The sequence below is a fragment of the Dipodomys spectabilis genome, unplaced genomic scaffold (assembly GCF_019054845.1).
Source record: "Dipodomys spectabilis isolate Male_0828 unplaced genomic scaffold, ASM1905484v1 ptg000157l, whole genome shotgun sequence".
Classification (NCBI taxonomy): domain Eukaryota; kingdom Metazoa; phylum Chordata; class Mammalia; order Rodentia; family Heteromyidae; genus Dipodomys; species Dipodomys spectabilis.
In genome coordinates this window covers 18,655,850-18,677,562 of record NW_024870834.1, presented here as the reverse complement: position 1 = coordinate 18,677,562, position 21,713 = coordinate 18,655,850, and the positions used below count along the sequence as shown (strand labels likewise).

Genomic DNA, 21,713 nt, shown 5'->3' with positions numbered 1-21,713 from the left:
CCAAAAGTCTTGAATAGATAGAACAGGACAGCACTTGTGTCACGCTTAGAAACTGATAACTTCCAGAGGAGATGGGGGATTCCTTGACCATAAAGGGAATATATTTTGAGTTCTAGGAATTCCAGAGAGAGTTCAGATTGTCAGCTGGTCTTGAGCTCTTAGTATGCAAAGTTAGGTACATGCTCTCAGATACTAATCTGGATCCTTTTATGACCAATGACTCAAAGCTCTTTCTTTCATGGTCTGGTTATCTATGCTCTTTACTTTGCCCAAACTGCGTATAGTCTGGGCCTGATATTTGTCACTTCTCTAATTTGCAGGTGCTACTTGTCCCTTCTCTCCATCTCATTTCCCATTCAGGGCCTAGTCCTCTATCTGCTTACTTTCCCTTGTCCGTGCCTCTGACTCTTAATATCTTTGACCTAGACTCTGTCCTATACTCAAACACCTGGAGTGCTTTGGCCACCTCTTCTATCTTTGTCTGAAGCTCACCAGACTAAAGGAGAGAGAGAACTTTGGCAGGTCTTTATAGTGAGAAATGTGAATGTTTCAGACACACTTCCCCTCAGTCACCTCCATCCTGCTTACTTATTCATGTATCATCAGCTTCTCTTCCCATTTCAATCTCTATCAGCTCTGTATTTATTAAATATTATACACATTTAAAAGTAGACTATGTACTAAGTTATAATTAATACCAGTAAAACAGGTACCAAGATGTTCTTTTCTCAAATCCCTTTATTTCAGATATCCATTCAAGTCTTTCAAACATCTTTCTTGCTGAATAGCAAAAGACTTTTGATTCCCACTTTCTTGTATACTTAAAAAAATATGAACACTCGCTGGGAGCTGGTGGTACACACCTTTAATACTAGTCTCTCAGGAGGCTGAGATCTGAGGATTGTGGTGTGAAGCCAGCCCAGGCAGCAAAGTCCATGAGATGCTTATCTCCAATTTAGCACCAAAGAAGCCAGAAGTGAGTCTGTTGCTCAAATAGTAGAGTGCTAGCCTTGATTCAAAACAAAACAAAACAAAACTCAGGAATAGCACCCAGGCCCAGGCCTAGTACTGGAAAACACACACACACACACACACACACACACGCACACACACGCACACACGCACACACACGTGAAAACTGTATTTTAATGGGCTGTATTGCATACGTTTTTGCAGAAAACTTTCTGTAAGCAGTTAGTTCAGTTTTACTATAAACTGTAAGATCCACTGTTGAAATGCTTTCTGATATGTTTGATAAGACTAAAAATAAAGCTTAAAATAGCACTAACCAAGACCTTTGTCCACACTAAACAATGATGATGTTATTGTTATTTCCCCCACATAAGGTATTGGATAGAGCTTTATCATCTCTGCAGTAAATTAAGAGCCAGTATTGCTGAATGCTTAAGGGTACTTAGGCATTGTGTGTGTGTGTGTAAGTGTGTGTTCGCTCAGAACTTAATAAACTTAGATAGGCTGTTAGTGTAGTTTTAATAGAGATTCTAGTATTTTCCTTTATACTGAAAAAGGTATTATCAAGGTGATGTAAAGAGGGTTTACATTTACATACGTAGGGTATTGTTAAGTCCTCCCTCATTTTTCTCCCACTTTTCTTCCCCCTTAATGCCCCCCCCCCAAGTTGTGTGTATCTCTGGTGTATTGGTTCACCCTTTGTCCTCTGTCTCACCATTTTGTTGTTTCCCTTCCTTTCCCTAATTCAGATAAATCTATATACAATACACAGGGTACCAAAATCAAATACAGTAACAAGGGATAAACCATAGGAGGAAAAAAGAAAGAAATAACTTCATATAGTAATTAAAAATGACAACAACGAAGAAAAACATGTCTAGGATAGTCCGAGAAGAGGATCACACATATGATCATATATAAGATGCTAAGTGAAATGAACTCCAAGATATGGAAATAAGAGGTTTTCCTTTATCTTTCAACCCCTTTAGAGTTCGCCAGTCTACTATTATCCCTCCAGATTCTATGATGCTTAGCCTTGGAATAAAGATTTTTGAAAGGCTGTAACTGCTGTTTTTCCCTTAGACCGATTACTGATGGAGCACCAGAACTGAAGGTAGAGAGCATGAATTCAAAGGCCACGCTGCATGCTGCTCTTTATGAGAGGAAGCTCCTGTCTCTGGAGGTGCGAAAACGTAGACGACGGAGTGGCAGAATGAGGGCAATAAGGCCAAAATACCCAGGTATCTTCTAGGTCCTGCCTTTCCAAGTCAATTAGCTTCTTACTCAGTCAGTATTCAAGTCAGAACTTTCTTGATTACATATACTTAGTTTTTTTCTGAAACAATTTCAGAAAGAAAATGTTTTAAAATCCTCCATTCCTTAACACTTTATTGAATCACACAAATTTTGGCTCTTGCTCTTATTTTTCCATTATAGAAATACTTGATAATTCAGAAATAATATTAGTCTGATTTTAATAAAATCCTGAGCTGTACTGTGAGGGTTTTTGATGATTAGGTAAGTTCAGCTCATCCTTTAAAATTTGATGAATTGTATATATATTTTAGATAAAGGGGAATTTTCTCCTGGAGTCTCTCGTATTGAACTCTCTCTCTTTCTCTTTCTCTCTTTTTTTTTATTTGGTTGGTTGTGAGGCTTGAACTCAGAGCCTGGATGTCTCTGAGCTTTTGTGCTCCAGGCTAATTACCACTGAGGCACACCTGCACTTCCATTGTGTGTGTGTGTGTGTGTGTGTGTGTGTGTGTGTGTGTGTGTTGGTCCCAGGGCTTGAACTCAGGCCCTAGGGGCTGTCCTTGAGCTCTTATACATAAGGCTAGTGCTCCACTTTAGTCATCTCTCTACTTCCAGCTGTGTGTGTGTGTATGTGTGTATACACATGTGTACGTATGTTTGCTTAATTGGAGATAAGAATTTCATGGACTTTCCGGCCTGGGCTGGCTTCTCAATCCTTAGATGTGAGTCTTCTGAGTAACTAGGATTATAGGCATGAGCTGTGTCTGGCAGCTCAAGCTACTTTTAACTGACCTATATAGATTGACTTCCTTCCCCCACCTTCTCCACCCCTATTTCTCTCCTTTGTATAGTACCTGTGTCAGGCAGCATATAAGCACTGGAGTTTCATTAGTTAAAAAAAAAAAAAGTTCCTTTTCTTAAAGAACTTAAGGACAATGGGGGAGAAAGACAATGGAAGGTATTTCCCTGTTCTTTGTATTTTCTTGAATGAAGGGTGCATTTCTGAAAACCAGCACTGTGTACTTAGTCAAGAGTATTTTGGGGGCAGGGTGGAGAAAGTAGGGGGTTTTCTTAAGTTTTAAGAAAGCCATTGGGTATGAAGAAAAACATCAACACAATGAAGACCATTAGTAATTTTTTTGGTTTTCTTAGAGTATGTAAGATTAAAGAGTAGCATATGATTGCTATTATTTTTGTTCAGGCTTGTGTTTAGACGTGGTTTTTTTTTAAAATTTTTAAGAAGTGGGTTTCTATTGACAAGATAAAAGGAAGGTATTGGGAGAGAGGAAAATTTAATCCTTTTTTCAGCAACATTAGTGATTCTTCGCATTTAGTGATTACCCAACCAGCTGAAATGAATGTTAAAACTGAGACAGAGAGTGAAGAGGAGGAAGAAGAGGTTACATTAGACAATGAAGATGAAGAACAGGAAGCTTCTCAAGAGGAGTCTTCAAGTTCTATTGGAGAAAATCAAGACAAACACATGCCTTCCTCACTGACTGTTATGATAGAAAATTCACCTAAAGAAAATTCTGTGCAAGTTCCTGAGTGGGAGGATAAAACTGACCAGTGCTGCAAAATTGAGACTCAGGAGCCAGAATCTAAGTTTAATCTGATGCAGATTCTGCAAAATAATGGAAATCTAAGGTAAGTGCCTTTTGTCATTACAATTGTAGTAGTTAATGATAACAGCAAACTTATCCTGTGATCCAGCTTCTGATTTAATGGTTTTACAGTCATGTTTCATTTAATACTCACAGTGCTAACAACTACCAATAGACATTGCTATTGTTAAGGAAAATGGAGCCTATAGAAGTTACTTGTCCAAGAAGATACAGAACAAACTTGGGATTTATTGGCCAAACAAATATTTGATGGGCATTTCTGTTCATCACTAGGAGAACAAAGTGACTTAGACAGAGATTGCTCCACTTGTTTAGGGGGACCCTTTTAAGAGCTTGGGCTGTGACCCCCCCCCCCCCATAAGAACAGAGTGTTGTTAGGATACAAAAAGAAATGAGGGCTATGGAGACATCATGGGGGAGGTGATATTTGAGCCATGCCTTGACCAATGAGGCTTGGTGATCATGGGAATGCTAGGCAGATAGTAGAGGAAATAAAGGCACAGAGGTATGAGATATGAATGAATAACATAATATTCATTCAGTATTTCAACAACCTATTACCCTAATTTGTGCAAAGAATTATGGTAAGCTATATAGCATTACTGTGGGGGCCCAAGATAGGCTTTTAAAAAAAATTTATTGAGATTAAGTGATTACATAAATTTCACAGTATTGTAAGATAGTGATACTTAGTTGAAGTCACAAACACACTTTAACCTTCACAAAGCAAATTATCAATATCATGTTTGTGAATTCTATGAGCCCTGACAATACAATTATTTCTTCCACACTGGGTGATATGTACATTTCTTTCCATTTGCTTAGTGTAAGCTGTTCCGTCTTTCCCTCTCATTCCTTCCTTTCCCATTGCTGTCCTTGAGTTGCTTATTTTATTTTCATTAATGTCTAGTGATGGGCCCCTCCGTTGTATGTTATCCCCTGTTTCCCACTGATTCTTTGTCTTCCTCTGGGCTTTCTCAGATGTGCATATATATATATATATATATACATACACCAAATGTGTGGTCAAGAACATGGAGTCATTTAGTAATGATATGAATTGAGTGGAGGTCCTTAGTTTCTCAAATCCTGTTTACTTTGTCATATCTCCTTGCATTTTGGATTTAACATCTACCTATCGAGGAGACTATGTGCTATTTGTCTCTCTGCTCTTGGCTTAGCTTGTTCCAAATGATTTTTTCTAGCTCCATCCATTTCCCTGAGAATGCCATTGTTCTGTTCCAAGATAGGCTTTTGTAACTTATATTCTGGTGGGGAGGGCAGACAGAAAGAAAGAAACAGGTCATTTCAGACAGTGAGAAAGACATTGAAGATAATAAAATGATGTCGTATTTGGGTTAAAATCTTCAGAGTGGATGAGATTGCCAGTTCTGTGTAAACTCAGCAACTATAGACCAGCAACTATAGAAGAAAAGGAAGAGAATGGAGGTGTATGAGATATCATTTAATAAGTCAGTTAAAAAATTAGAAGCAGTAAAGAGATAGGTATAAAAGTAAGAGGGAGGGGCTGGGAAGGTGGCTCAGTGGTAGAGCGCTTGCCTTGCATGCCTGAGGCCCTGGGTTAGATTCCTCAGCACCACATAAGCAAAAAGAAAAAAGCCGGAAGTGGCGCTGTGGCTCAAGTGGTAGAATGCTAGCCTTGAGCTGAAACACTGAGGGACAGCGCTCAGGCCCAGAGTTCAGGCCCCACGACCGGACCCAAAAAAAAAAAAGTAAGAGGGAGTGATAAAGATATATGCTGAGAGTTGTGGAATGCCTAAGGCACCTGTTAGGGCTAGGAGTGAAAAGAGATTCCTAGATTTGTGACTGCACACAAAATGAGAATGTGGAGTAGCAGTCATGAGCTTAGAATTAAAGAAAATATGAAATAGCCTTTCAGTGAAAGGAAAGCAGATCTGGACTCTGGAGCTTATTTGTAGACTAAATTTGCAAACTAACGTGCATTAGTAGAACAAGCAGTGATGGTGATAATTCCCCTTTTCCCCAAGGAATCCATAGGACACAGACCTTGGAAAATGGCCCCTAGGAGAGGAAGGGGAAAGATGTACCAATGCTACTTGATAAATTCTTCTGAAGCCAGGAGGATTTGATGGCCAAAGCATTAGAGATACAGCAATGGATGCAGAGAAGGGTTTTGAAGGTGATAAGAGGCCAATGGAAGGATATCTCTGCCTATAAACCTGAGATACACATGGGTTGAGTGCAGTAGGTAGAAGTTGAAGAGCAAGGAAACTCAGATACTTACCCACCATGGCATTTATAAAATATATAAAGGCCAAGTGTTACACTGAGAGAACAGAAAGTGATATTAGAGAATGTGGCGATTAAGAGTTCAGGTTTGCACAGTGTTTTTGAGAATGAGAATGTCTGTTAGTGAGTTTAGTCAGCATACTTGGGCTCTGATCTTTTTGGTGCTGTGACTGTTTATGTCATCATAGACAAAGGCCTTTTGTTTTCTTACACTTGCTAGACAAGTACTCAGCCACTTGAGCTATGTCCCAGTCCTTTTGCTTTTTAGTTTGCTTTTCATATAGGGTCCTAGGCTTTGCCCCAGGTAGCCTCAGACTATCATCATTTGGCCTCCCAAGTAGCTGGATTACAGGAGCGTACCATCACACACTTTTTTTTTTTTGGGTCAGTCATGGGGCCTGAACTCTGGGCCTGGGTGCTATGCCTCAGCCCTTTAGCACAAGGCTAGTGCTCTACCACTTGAGCCACAGTTCCACTTCCAGCTTTTTCTGCTTATGTAGTTCTAAAGAATCAAACCCAGGGCCTCATGCATGCAAGGCATGCACTCTACCACAGAGCCACCTTCCCACTTGTTTTTCCACACACTTGTTTTTGAGATGAGATCTTGCTGACTTCAGCCTAGGTCTGCCTCTTGAGTAAAGGGGATGACAAGAGTGTACCACCACACTTGGCCTCACAAGTCAGTGACTTTTCTAGGCCTCATTTTCTGTTTTTGTCAAGCCAAACATATGGGTTAGACAAGGATTTTCCAAATTACTTTCTGAAGGGGGAAAAAGGTTCCATTGTATCAAAATTTGAAAACCACGAGACTGTATTATGATCTCCTTTCTACTAATAATGTTCTCTTTATCAGAGAGAGAGAGAGAGAGAGAAATTTCTTCAAAAATCTTAGAGATCTTACTTTAAGTATCTTTGCCAAGGCTACCTTTGTCCTATGGAGCAGCTTAATGGCTCCAGAGTAGTTTGGGGAAGGATCAAGGCTATGGCTCAATTGCAGGCACAGCCTCCTGCTTGTATACTTCACATGCTGAGAGTATACAACCATTTGGTTTTTTAAAATAAGTTACCTTGGTTTAACTCATTGTGGTTTACATTCTTTCATGTTTTGACTTGCTAGTTGGAAATGACTAGCTGACTAACACCTTTAAAGACACTCTCTGCATTGACATTCCCAGAATCATTTGAGTAAGATTTATAGGCTGGAGGTGAGGCTCATTGGTAAAGCATCTACCTGGCAGGCACAAGACCCTGAGTTTAAACCCCAGTACTGAAAACAAATGAAAAAGTCAGTAATTTTTTATTTGATTTGCTTCAAAACAATGAAATCCTTACTTAATGAGCAGTAATTTCCTTCCCAGTGACCTTTATGTTTGAATGTAAAAGGACCAATCCATGCACTTGGATATTCTGTATTTGAAGATGTTTAAAACCTATTTCCTGCTTGTTGTCTTGCATGTGAATTTGTTGATAAAAGTGCAAGATTTTCAAAAATTATTTTGATTTGAAAATATGATATGGTAAAACCTGTGGAAATGTTTGAGAGGAAAGTAATGTACATTTTAGTTAAACAAAAATATAGTTATTGTCTGCTGAAAACATTTGGAAATATAAATTTATTGGTTAGAATTCATATTGTGCTCCCATAAACTATCCTTACTTGTAACAGAGATCTAGCCTTATTTCTAGTTCATGTTCTGAAGCTTTTTTGAGTGAAAACTGAAGAGCTATTGGACTCTCAGCCTGACTCTACTGTCCCCCAGACCTCCAGCTTACATAGGCCAAGTAGTCCTGGTCCCACTGAGGTTTCCAGTTTGCTTGGGACTTCCTGTGAACCTTGGGGATCATGAGTAAAGAGTGTTCAGTGATTGCATGTGTGAGGATTGTAAACAAAGTTTGTGTTGGGCCCTAATCTGCACTGATGTAATTTTGGCTACAGTGTCAAAAGGCTAATCAGCTGAAGTAACTAAAATCTTGACTGAAAGAAAACAGATCTGCCACAATTAGCAACTGAAGTGAAATCTGTCAATGTGTCTTAATACCTCCATAGTTAACTGTAGCTTGATCAGATTTCTTTGTTTGCATCCAGGATCACCAGGCAGAAAAATGTCAAGATTCTTCAGTGATTCACTCGGATTTTTTTCACTATATTTAAGACTTTTTTTTCCCCCTCTTGCCATCTGGGCTCATCCTGGCTTACTGGGTCATCTATACCAAACTCATTTGGACCTCATTCATTTATTCTGTGCTCTAGCCACTCCTGTCATGTAGTCAAGAAATGCACGGCCTTAAATGTTGATTTCAAATGTTTCTTTGTAGGATTTATCTATTTCCTTCTTCAGAGGCTATTGTACATTATAAATGTTAGTTGCCTAGCAAAATCCATACTTTTGCACTATCTGATAAGTATATACTGAAGGCCCTCCAGTGCACAACCCCATTTTCTCATTTCTATAGAAGTTTTCATGAAAACTCAGTACTTACGTCCAATATCTTAAGAAAGATGTTAAAAAGGTCAAAACAATATGTGATGAGCTGGAAACCTAATTTTGTATTTTTCTCCTGCTAATAATGATAAAATCAATAGGACTCTTCATCCCTGATTCTTTTAATGGAAAAAGAATTTTAAACCTTGTGTTCTTCAACTATATGATGAATTCATACTTGCTAGCCTTCTTGAGAGAGGCAAGTACACATTTGGGAGGTTTACCATGCTGACTCATAATAGTATGTTGTTTTGGATTTCTATAGCAGAGTGCAGGCCCGATTAGCATTCTCTGCCTATCTCCAGCATGTGCAAATTCGCCTGACAAAAGACAATGGAGATCAGACGCTCAGTGCCAGTTGGGCTGCCAAAGAGGATGAACAGATGGTGAGACTGTTTGTTGGAACCTGAGATTTTTTCCTTTTCCTTTCCCTCCCCTTTTCCCTGCCCTCCTGTCTTTTTTTTTTTTTTTTTTTTATTAAACAGAAGTATATTGTTCATATGAAAGGATTGTTGCATAATAAAGTTTCTAGATCTCCCTCACTTTCATGTGATATGAAGCACATCTTTGCCTGGAACTGTGTTTATTATACTGTGTAGTGAGGACATTGATATATTTCATTCTGAAATGGAAATTGATTGCTCATTGGATAATAAGCCCTGAGCAAAACCCTGGAGAAGAACAACAACATATGGCCCTTACTCAGGCAACCTCACACTGTGTTAACTCTCTGAGGGAAGCATTGTCAGTCTCATTTTAAGATAGGGAAACAAGGACTGAGAAACATGGTCTTTTATCCCATTCTTGTTTATGCTAACACTGGAACTTGAATCCACATGTTACAACTGTACATTATTTACTCTTCAATTCTTTGTTTTTTGTTTGTTTGTTTGTTTTTTGTTGGTCGTGGGGCTTGAACTCTGGACCTGAGTGCTGTCCCTCAGCTCTTCAGCTCAAGGCGAGCACTCTACCACTTGAGCTACAACACCACTTCCAGTTTTCTGGTAGTTTATTGGAGATAAGAGTTTCACGGACTTTCCTGCCCTGGCTGGCTTTGAACCTCGATCCTCAGATATCAGCCTCCTGAGTAGCTAGGATTACAGGCGGGAGCCATCGGCGCCCAGCTCTCTTCAGTTATTTCTGTCCTGAGTTTCTTTAGCTCTCTGAAAGTCAGAATCTAGGCCCTTTCAGATGTACCATCTTCCAGCTGAACATATTTAGTAGTTTTAATGGCATAAAGTTCTTAGAGTACTGAAATAAAAATTGTGTGATAATTTTGATTACCAGTCATTTGAACTCCAGGATTTAATATTCTGGGCTAAGATCACAGTAACAAAGTACTTCAAGCTCTTTGGAAAGGTCAAGAAAGAAACCAGTCCTTACATAGATGTTGTCACGTAAAAGGAGGGGAATCTTTAAGTCCTAGGAAAGCTATATGCTTTATCCCACTTAGGACTGTACTCTTAATTTTTAATCCTTCACATGGAAAAGGCAACTATTTATGGCTGATAACATATTGGTTATTCTAGTAAACAACTTGTGAATTTAAAGTAGCCAGTACAACCCAAAGAAAAAACGTGTGTTGTGAATAATCCTTCAGCCATCAGTGGAAAATGTTAGCTCTGCTCTTTCCAAGTAGAAAATTGAGACTGCCTTTTTGAGAGTCAGTTTGTCTGCTTTACTGTGAAGAAATAATGTTTTAATATAGCAGTTTCAACTACCCTATACTACATACAGCAGAGAAGTATGAAATGCAACCCTCTGGTTATGAGGCTGTTGCCTTTATGCTAGAGAAAATTGGCACTAAATGACAATGAACTAAAATCAAATTCAAGAAGAATAAAATGTAGCTTAAAAGAAATAACCACTGCAAGTGCTGGTTTAGAATTCACACAGAATTCCTGTGAGACTTCCTACAAAAAGATTTGGGCTTATCACTGCAAAGTATGATACTGGTTCTGTGAATTTCTTCTTGAAAATAAATCTGGAGAGCAAATCCTAACCATTGTTCAATGTTTATGGCAATATCCTTGCTTATGGGGAAGAGAGGTATAGAATTGCCCTCTCTGGTCTGGGTTACAGTTAGAGATACTTTATCTCATAATTCATAGGAGAGCCTTAGTTCCATCATTTGAAAGCACTGTTACTTGATGGGCTAGTGATGAATAACTTCTTCAAGTCCCTTTGTCCTACACATCTCTCTGATGTTTTGAATAATGATTAGTATCTTCTCAGATTTTATAATCTTCTGTCTTCATCTTAAGTGAGATGCATTCTTTTTTTTTGGGGGGGGGGGGGAGTCCGTTCGTGGGGCCTGAACTCTGGGCCTGGGCGCTGTCCCTCAGCTGTTCGGATCAAGGCTAGCACTCTACCACTTGAGCCACAGCGCCACTTCCGGCTTTTTTCTTTTTGCTTATGTGGTGCGGTGCTGAGGAATTGAACCCAGGGCCTCATGCATGCAAGGCAAGCACTCTACCACCTTCCCAGCCCAAGATACATTCTTTTTTAACCTTAGTGACTTTCCACTGTACCCTCTTTGCCAACCCCAAACCTACTAGAGTAATTTACTTGTTCTTTATCACTAAATGCTTTAAGTTAGTAGTTTTTTCTGGTGACCTGTATTTTTCATTCCATATGCATGTCTTCATGTTTTTCTTCTCAAAGTGTCTCACAGTAGCCAGAGCCAGTGCCTTGTCTTGGTTGTGATCTTTACTAGTTCTGGCTTCTTGGAAGCCTTTGATGAACTTTTTCTGCCATAGTGTCCATACATTGTTTTCTTTTAGGTTTTTGTTTTTTTTGTTTGTTCATTTTTTGTTGGTCATGGGGTTTGAACTCTGGGCCTAGATGCTGTCCGTGAGCTCTGCAGCTTAAAGCAAGCACTCTACCACTTGAGCCACAGTGTCACTTCCAGTTTTCTGGTGCTTAATTTGAGATAAGAGTGTCACAGATTTTCCTGCCCAGGCTGGCTTTAAACCACGATCCTCAGATCTCAGCCTCCTGAGTAACTAGGATTATAGGCGTGAGCCACCAGCGCCTGGCTCCTTACACATTTTTTTGAAGCAGAATCTCAGGATGTATTCCCGGCTGGCCTTGAACTGGGTATCTTCCTACTTTAACCTCCTAAATCCTAGTGTTGTTAGCATGTACTACTACATTCACTTCTATACTTTTTTACCTCTAATGATTTCATGCCTCCTTGTTTAAGCTTCCACTACTTATCTTTGAATGCTACCTCTCCTAAATTGCCTTATTAGAAGCAGTATCTTTTTCTTTTCTTTTCTTTTCTTTTTTTTTTATGTCTGTCGTGGGGCTTGAACTCTGGGCTTGGGCACTGTCCCTGTGCTCTTCAGCTCAAGGTGAGTGCTCTATCACTTGAGCTACAGCACCAGTTCTGGTTTTCTAGTGGTTTATTGGAGATAAGAGTCTCACAGACTTTCCTGCCTGTGCTGGCTTTGAACCATGATCCTCAGATCTCAGCCTCCTGAGTAGCTAGGATTACAGGCATGAGCCACTGGCACCCAGCAGAAGCAGTATCTTCTGATAATACCATTTGTGTATGTATTATAGTTCTTTTATAACTATATTGTTATATAGTTATATATACATATTAGAATTTGACTTTTTGATTGACAGAAGGAAAGAGAATAAAATTCTTTAGCTTTTTTTTTTCTTATCCTTATGCCTGACATGATTTTTCTGGGTCCTGTTTGTCAAAATGAGTAACATACCTTGTCTCACATCTTTATTGTCCAGTCCCTTATAGCTTGCCTTCTGATGTTTAGCCCTATCCTTGCTTTCTTACTCAATGGCTTTTTAACTTACAGGAGCTGGTAGTTCGTTTTCTCAAGCGAGCGTCAAGTAACCTCCAGCATTCACTGAGGATGATACTACCCAGTCGACGATTAGCACTTCTGGAACGCAGAAGAATCCTTGCTCACCAACTAGGTGACTTTATCCTTGTGTACAACAAGGTAAATTGTTTGTCTGGTAGTCTTGTGCATTAGTTTCAACACATTGTCAGAAAAAGGCTGGACCCCTCTGTTCAATTTCTGTTCTCTGGTAGGTAGTACTGTCCATTCTGTTTTGGTATCCGTGGGGATGGTACCTCACACCTTAACCCGCTGAGCTGAAAAGTGGTTACTTCTAAGAGGCCAGTGGCCATGGTTGGTTCCTACCAAAGGCATATTCTCTTTAAGAGAATGTGCTGTCTTTCATATGTGAAATGAAAGTTACCTTTGTGGACATGTATTGTTATTATAACTGTAAACAATGGAGAGCTGACTATTTGAGAGTGAATGTGAATTTAATATGATTTTTAAGAGACTTTTTTCCTCTGAATTATTTTATATAGAGAGATAATTATACCATCAAGCCTAGAAAATACACTAATTAGAATTTTTGCAAAGTGTCTTAAAAAGACACTTTGTATCTCAGAATGTGTTAAATATTTGAGGGCTGCCAGGTGCCAGTGGCTCATGCCTGACTGTTGTCTTAGCTGTTCAGAAGGTGAGATCTGAGGGTCATGGCTTGAAGCCAGTCTAGGCAGAAAAGTCTATGAAACCCTTAATCTCCAGTTAACCACCAAAAACTGAGAAATAGAGGTATGGCTCAAGTGGAAGAACACCAGCCTTGAGCAAAAAAGTCAAGTAAGAATATGAGGCCCTGAGTTCAAGTCCCAGTACTGACACACACACAAAAAAGTATTTGAGGGAAAAAATATGGTCATTTCAGAAGGAAAAGATCAGGCATAGAAATTTAAATAGCATGAAAATGTTGTACAAAATGTTTAGTAGAATACTAAACCCATATCAACAATTTACTGAAGATCTGTTCAGACTTTTCTTACGCCTCACATAAAAATTTGTTCAATTTGGAAGCTGCTATAAGACAGTCTTCCAAGCTTAATCTTTCCTTTACTAATTACACAAAATACTGTCTCTGTTGTCCCACAATACTGTTAGAGCTGCAATATAAGCACAGATGTTACTAAGGACTATAAAAAGCTTTTTTTCAATGGGCTGCGTAAGTAGAAAGTAAAACAGTGATAAAAATTTACATTTATTCTTCAGCTGTTACTTGGACCTTTCAAAACATTTCATGAAATAATGGCCAGTAGTAATATATCTAATTTATAGTTGGCCAAGTAAATGGAAGAATTAAATGTTTTTACTGTAAGGACCAATTAACCCCGGGGTGATAAAAACACGATGAACTGCGCATTTACCAGGAGTCAATTTTATCTTGTTTTTCTGTGGGCTTGGGCATTAAATAGGAAACAGAACAAATGGCTGAAAAGAAATCAAAGAAAAAATTTGAAGAAGAGGAGGAGGATGGAGTGAATGCAGAAAACTTCCAAGACTTCATCACACAAGCCAGGTAGAAGATTACTGATTAATAAAATTACTGATTACTCTGTCTTCAATTCTGCTTACTGAATGCCCCACATTTCCCTGTTTTTGACACTTTATGAATGAAATCATTTTCAGAAGGAGGGAAAGTTTTATAGTCTTGGCCTGTCCATATCTCAGCTAGTAATGTTGCTGTTGTCATGGCTTCAGTTATCAAAACACTGCTGCTGGGTGTATGGGCTGTCATTCTAGACAGTTGTCAAAGTATACAACCCTTGAAGTACTTAGGGAGCTTTTGGAAATTTGAGGCTAGAGGTTTCTAGTGTTTATTGAATTTATCCCTGATCTACTGAGGCTGTAGAGATGACCAAATTTTGCCTAAATTTAGTGGGTTGAGGAACTGACAATCTCTTAACACTGTGAGGGTTACACCTAATTTATATAATAAAGTCCTTCATGCTTAGGGGTTAATCTTGAGGAATTGATAATCTCAGTGTTCAACTCTATCTTCATACAAGTCAACCAGAACATTTTATTCATTAAAATGGTATTTCCAAAGGAAGAGATGACAAAAGACAATTTTAAGTTTTTGTAAAATCGCATACTAGAGGTCCTTTTTATAAGAAGAGTTGTGCAAAATCAGTAAGATAACATAATGGATAAGGCTACTGTAAACCCTAGTAAATAGGCTTCCATCATCAAAGTCATAATGAAAAGAGTAGGACATTAGCTCTCCATTATTTGTGAACTTAGGTACCAACAGAGCATGGTGTATAATGCCTTGTTTAGATGCTACAGCCACCCCCTCATGTACTTAACCCACAGCAAACAGATGTATCATTTTTTAGGAGTTCTGTAATAGTGTAATAACATTTCATTGACATTCTCAGGAGTTGGGTAATATGATTGATAGAGCAAGTATACAAACAAAGCAAGAAGCAGTTTCTCACTTCAGCATTAGAAAAATAGAAAAATAAGGTAGAATACATCCAGAAAATTACTTTGCTTTTAAAGCTAAAAGATTAATTTCTGATTCCTCCTTAGGGACCTTCAAAAATTCCTAAAAGACTAAAGAGGAAAACCTCCAGACTTTAAAAAAAGTGATGTATATTTATTTCACCAGCACACCTAACTAGATACTAGACATTAACCATATACATTTATATACATATATTTAAACATATGTGTTAACTTATATAGATTGCAGATAAAATACATTAGATGATATTTACTAATGATTGTGTATCAAGTATTGATGACTGAGAAGTGTGTAGTAGTGTCAGCTCCTCCTTTTAATTAGGGAGTTTGCAGATACCTCTGTCAAGCCTGGTAGACTCAAATATCTGCAGGAGCCAGGAAGGAAGATGTAATGATGATATAGACAGAAGAAAAGACATCTAGAGACCCACTTGTATTTTGACCAACTTTTATCTATTGCCTTTCTGAGACAGCCCAACTAAAACACACTCACAGGGAGGAGTAGCTTCCTATTGTGGCACTTAACTGTTTTTGAGACTCAAGAAAAAGGAAAAGACAATCAGAAGTAGCTGCACATGTTAGAAAATCTATGCAAGTTACATTCATTGAGAATTTCCTTAGGTTCTCATTTCATTCCTTGGACTTTCTGTTTTATGAATGTTCATAAATAGCATGTAATCTCAGTAATTTCAAGTTATTTTAGAGACGATCTAGGTCAGTCTGCTACATTTTGTTCAGGAACTCTGCTGTGCTCACACCACTAAGACACCTTATTTCTGACATAGCCCATTAAAATGACAAATGCCTTCTCTAGTGAAGAGACTTCAATTATTTAGAAATAGAATGGACACTGGAAAAAGACATAAATATTGCAGACTGCTGTAGGTTACTGTAGGGCCTTTTTGCCTATTTGTATATGAATGTATATATAAATTTATATATGTATGAATTTATGTATATATATTCATAAATTCATAAGTACAGGTCCTATAGAAACAGGTTGCTCATTGTGTTTGGCTCTCAATCTGTGGTTTGCACTCCTGACCAAAAGTATAGCTGTGTAGTATAACTTCTGTGGGTGACTTAGTGCTTGTAATTTGGCTAGGATAACTCAAGAAGAGACTACTTTTATTTAACTTTAAGTAGTCCTATATGACTAATGTCTGCCATATTAGACAGTGCATATCTCCATGAGGATTTTCATTCTTTAGAATATTTTCATCTATATTTTACTTTTGGCCATATACTAATGATGAATTTTCAGCTTATGCTTTTCATTTTTCCTTTCTTCTGATTACTGTGTTTCCATAATAAAATCTGGTAGAAAGATTTTCCAGAACAACTTTCCCTGCTGACAATGCCTTTTCTCTTCGTTTCAGTGAGGCTGAACTGGAAGAGGTGTTAACTTTTTATACCCAAAAAAACAAATCTGCAAGTGTCTTCCTGGGGACTCACTCTAAAAGTTCTAAGAACCGAAATAGTTATTCTGATAGTGGGGCAAAAGGTGGTAAGTATGCCAGTTAATTAATGGAAAATAAGAACAGTACCCTGGGTTTGGTTCCCATCGTGGGAAGGAAGGAAGGAATGAACTTGGAAAAAAAAAAAAGTGAAGCTAGGGCATGGTAGCTCACACTTCTAATCTTAACTACTTATTTGTTTGAGATCTGGGAATGGAGATTTGGAGCTGGCTAGGCAGACAAATCTAGGAGACTCTTAACTCCAAATAACCAACAAAAAGCTGGAAGGAGAGGTGTGGCTCAAGTGGTAGTATCATCCATGAGCTAAAAAACTTACCAAGTGAGAGCTTGAAGCTCTTGAGTTCAAACCTCAGGGGAAAAATGTAAAGGTAGGCTATGCAGGCAAGAGTTAATGATATGTTGACTGAATACTAAGTCTCTAAAGTTGCTAAACTTTGCAGCACAGGGCTAGGGCAAGGAGATGGAAAGGGGAGCAGTAATTTTTGTCCTAAGAATCAAGAGATCTAGTGGGCTTTTTCCCCATGATCATTAATAGCAGAACACTTTTTAGGAAAAGCTAGTGTTTAGTCAATACTTGTTAATAATTAATGGTTAGAGAACTCTTAACTATCTTCTGGCCATGATCTTATTTTTACTTCTAAAAATTATAACAGAGTGGGCATTATTTTGAAACTTCTTTACATAGGACAAAATGTGAAGGAACCAAGTAACTTATTCAGGCCATTCTTTATCACACAAGGATGAATTTTGATTCCCTATTCAGTCTTTCTGAAGCAAGCTGTGCTCTTACCATCTATTTTTTTCACCTACTCTTACCTTTGTCCAGTCGGATTCCTCATGTCAATGGCATTGTGGGTGGAACTTTAGGTTCTGCAGGGCTGTGATCTTAGTGGGATGACTTGACATTCCTGGTTCCAGGTTTCACAAGTCATTGTAACAAGCCAAGAATGTCATGTTGTACACCCTCCTCTCCCCCTGCCACTGAGGAACTCTGTGACTACAGATTTGGAAATTGAATCTGGATACAACTGTCTAGATTGTGATTCAAAAAAGAGAACATCAGTGGTGTTGTTCTGAACAAAACTTCAGTCAGGTATAGGTGGCTCATTTCTATAATCCTTGCTACCTAGAGGTCAAAATCTGGAAGATCTCAGTTCAAAACCAGCTTTTCTCTCAGAAAAGTCAGAGAGACTCCATCTCCAGCTAACCAACAAAAGGCTAGGTTGGCAGCATGGTTTATGTGGTAGGGCACTGACCATGAGCAAGCAAGCGAAGGGGAGTCCAGGGCCTGAAGTTCAAGCCATGGTACTGACTAAAGAAAAAAGAGAAAGAAACTTCTTTGCTTTGAATGTAAAGTTCATTTAAAACCTCAATTGAAGTATGTGAAAGGCATAAGCAGAATAATTTTGTAAGTATTTTAAGTTCTGGATTTGAAAATGGGGACTTCATCCTTTCTCACAAGGCTAGTATTAACTAGAAATACTGTCGCCAATAATATTGGTTAAGATGTGGAGTACATTTTCACCCCCCCCCCAAAAAAAATAGTTTTTGTATTGTGTTGAAATACTGGGGATTGAATCCAGGACCTAACATGCTGTATAAGCTTTCTGTCACAGAGCTATACTTCTAGCGCAGTGTTTAACAGATGATTTTGTTTGTAGGCTAATCTGTAAGAGCCCACTTAACTAATTGTATAATTTAATTAGTATATCCCTAGCAGTCCTTCTGAGCCCAGTCCCTCAGAGCCTTTCTAGCTTTAGATTCATTGATTTTCTCATTCCTTCTATAAACTTTTACTAAGCCCTTATTATGATTGGACACTTTGATAGTTACTGATAGTACAATTACTTGAGCCACCTTGACTTTATAAACTTTATTGCCCAATAAATGGAGTTGGATTAATTGACAGCAGCTCTGAAAAGCTCCTGTTATCGTGTTGAGGGAAGGTGGTTGAGGAATTCTTACAGTGAGGCTTGGGGTAGAGAAAAATATGCTAACCTCCCCACACTGGGGCAGTCTGTTCATGTAGGCATTCCTACATAACTTCTTCCTCAGCAGTTAATAGAGAAGTCTCAAACAATATGTACCATTTGTACAGATGGATCATTTGAAATTCTAGGGTTCGTGTGTTAGCAACTACCTTTGTATAAGGTCTATTGTGGTCTATACCTATTAGGAAAACCTAGCAGGACAGAATGAAGACCTCAATCAAGGAAACAGCATTTAATAATGTGATATCTGGACTTACACCAAACATGAACAAACAAGTATGGTAACAATATTGCCATTGCTGGTGGCAAAGGTGATGGAGAGACCAGAATGAAAAATAAGTGTAAAATGACTTCTGGGGTGTTGTTTTTGTTTTGTTTGGTGGTAATGCAGTTTGAACTCCGGACCTCATACTTGCTAGGCAGGTGATCTATGCTTGAGCTATGCTGCCAGCTTTTGTTTTTTCCAGACTGAGGCTCACTTTTTGCCCAGGTCAGGTTAGAGCATGTGGCTAGAATGACATGGATGTGCTACCAGCTTTTTATTGGTAAAGTTTTTGCCCAAGCTAGAAATCTCAACCTCTCAAAGAGCTAGAACTGCAGGCATGAGCCACTACATTTGGCTTTCTCTTAAGTTTTTGTATGAACTTTATTTTTAACAAGGATTTTGGAATATATCCCTAGGTATATGACTAGCTTTGGCTGTACTGTTTCAAAATCCTATAGTGGAGAAAACCACATAACAGTGTAAAGTTACTAGAATGATTTTATTACTGACTATATTGATGAATCTATCTCAAGTGAAACTGAGGCATAGCCTTAAGTTATAGAGACAAGAGCCATTGTGTAGTATTTAAGTATCATGCTAACAAGTAGAGAGAGACTTTTTTTATGTGTATGTGTATGTGTATGTGTTGCATGGTAGCTCCACTGCTCCATACATGTTACGACTTCTTGGCTCTATTGAGAACCACCAACCAACTGGATCTCATATCCCAGTGTAATTTGGCTTAGTTACGTGGAGGTGGGTTGGGAAAAGCTGGGAATCATTTAGTCAGCAGAGCTATTGCTGTGGCCATCCTTGGAAGAGTATGGTGTATATGCAGTGTTTTCTAGCACTGACTTAATACTCATAATTTTGTAAACATAATTAGGTGTGCTTTTCATTAGTAAGAGAGTCTAAATTCAGTGTTTTTTATTTCGTATTTCAGATCACCCTGAGACAACACAAGAAGTGAAAATAAAGCAGCCCAAACAGCAACAGGTCACAGAGATTCACTCTGATAAATTATCTCGTGAGTGTTTCAAACCTATATAGATCTGCTACTCTCTAATAAATCTTTAAAAGAAAAAGACCATCAGTCATACAGTATTAAGTATTTCTGAAAAGCATGGAACATTACCCAAAGAAGTTTCTTCCTTTTTTTCTTCCTTTTCCCATAGAATTTCCTCTTAACTATTGATAACTTATTTTTCTTCCAAAGATTTTTTTTCATTTAGAAATTCTGAGTACTTTCTTTTTTTCCTAGAAGGGTGAAAAGGAGAGGGAGAGGCGTTAGCTGTTGCTTGCAGAAACTTTGTAAAGCTTGCCTGCTCTGATTTGTGGAGGTATTCCCAATTTCAGCTCTTAGAACCGACTAAAAATAAAGTTTCTGTTGCCAGGTCATCTCTGGTAGGCAAAATTCATTAAGTTCATGATGAGTATAAATTGTAGTCTGTATTCTTCATGATTTCTGTTTCATGTTAACATTATTTTGATGTTCTAAAAATGTTTATGTTTTGTAGAGATTATATGTCCGTTTTTTCTAAAATGATCTGTTTTTGTTTTGTTTTTTGTTTTAATAGGATTTACCACTTCAGCAGGAAAAGAGGCTAAATTAGTCTATACCAATTGTTCCTCTGCTTCTTTCTCTGGTCCTGCTACTACTCTTCTGCAGAAACTTCCCAGCACCCATTTGTCATCTATGAAAAACTCTGCCCTCTCACCAGGGCCTGTCCACTTTTCTTTGTCTCAGATTCCTTCAGCTATCCTCAGCATGCCTCACCAGCCAACAGTTTTACTGAACCCAGTCCCTGACAGTGCTTCTTTCTCCATACATCCTGGGACAGAGAACCTACCAAGCCCCGCTGGCCTGCCACGCTGTCGATCAGGCAGTTACACCTCTGGCCCCTTTTCCTCTTTCCAAAGTGCTGCACAAATCTATAGCCAGAAACTGTCTCGTTCCTCTTCAGCAAAGGCAGGTGAGTGAGAAAATGAAAGGCAGGCTGCAGTGCCAGCTCCTTCCTAGCCAAATGAAAAAAAGAATGCCCTCTTCCCCTTGCCTTTTCTTTTTTTTTTTTTTTTTTGGGTCCAGTTGTGGGACCTGGGCCTGGGCGCTGTCCCTCAGCTCTTCAGCTCAAGGCTAGCACTCTACCACTTGAGCCACAGTGCCACTTCTGGCTTTTTTCTTTTTGCTTATGTGGTGCTGAGGAATCGAACCCAGGGCCTCAGGCATGCAAGGCAAGCACTCTACCACTGAGCCACCTTCCCAGCCCATTGCCTTTTCTTTTAAGAGGTAAAGGGACCCATGCTGCATTGCTCTGCTGGGATTAAAGAAGGACCTTGCATTTTGTCCACTAGCATTCACTCATTGATTCAGAGTGAAATAGAGCCTCATTTAGTTACTGAAGAGAAAGAGATGGATAAAACAAGACATCTAGTATCTTCAGTCAAAAGAGTTCCCATTTCAGATAACCACAGTCCTGCAAATGTGCTAGAGGCATTCTTTATTTTTGACACCAGAAAATTAGTCTGGTTTTACTTTTCAGTGCATTTAAAATAAAGAACGATCTGAATAAGTACCCAGAGAATTTTTTTATTTAAAAAAAAATTTCTTTGTCAGTCATAGGGCTTGAACTGAGGTTCTGGGCTCTATCCCTGAGCTCTTGTTGCTCAAGGCTACCACTCTACCACTTTGAGCCACAACTCCACTTCCAGTTTTTTTTGAGTGGTTAATTAGAGATAAGAGTCTCATGGGACTTTTCTGCCCCTGCTGGCTTTTAATGGCAACTTAGATCTGGGCCTCCTCTGAGTAGCTAGGATTATAGACATGAGCCACTGGCACCTAGCCCAGAGAATTCTTAAATAGAGTATTTAATTTTAAATGAAATAGAATCATATTACCAGTCAGGTCCATCCTTTTTTTTTTTTTTATGCTGAGGATGGAGTCCAGAACCTCATATGTGCTAGTCAAGTGCTCTGCCACTGAGCTATGCTCCCAGCCCATTTTAAATGAGCAGTTTCTTCGAGCTATAACCCATATTCATAAATTTTTCC

At 38.7% G+C, this 21,713-nt stretch overlaps 1 protein-coding gene across 3 annotated transcripts in view; it reads left to right on the top strand.

The window, feature by feature from the left end:
* The window catches only part of Ttll5 (tubulin tyrosine ligase like 5), a 246,977-nt gene that overhangs the window by 95,543 nt on the left and 129,721 nt on the right, over positions 1-21,713 (top strand). For all 3 annotated transcript variants that reach the window (XM_042692822.1, XM_042692821.1, XM_042692820.1), the window contains exons 21-28: positions 2,056-2,213; positions 3,561-3,873; positions 8,871-8,991; positions 12,430-12,576; positions 13,878-13,981; positions 16,311-16,438; positions 19,609-19,692; positions 20,243-20,638. In XM_042692822.1, coding sequence (XP_042548756.1) covers positions 2,056-2,213; positions 3,561-3,873; positions 8,871-8,991; positions 12,430-12,576; positions 13,878-13,981; positions 16,311-16,438; positions 19,609-19,692; positions 20,243-20,638 — 1,451 coding nt within the window. The remainder of the gene's footprint in view (positions 1-2,055; positions 2,214-3,560; positions 3,874-8,870; positions 8,992-12,429; positions 12,577-13,877; positions 13,982-16,310; positions 16,439-19,608; positions 19,693-20,242; positions 20,639-21,713) is intronic.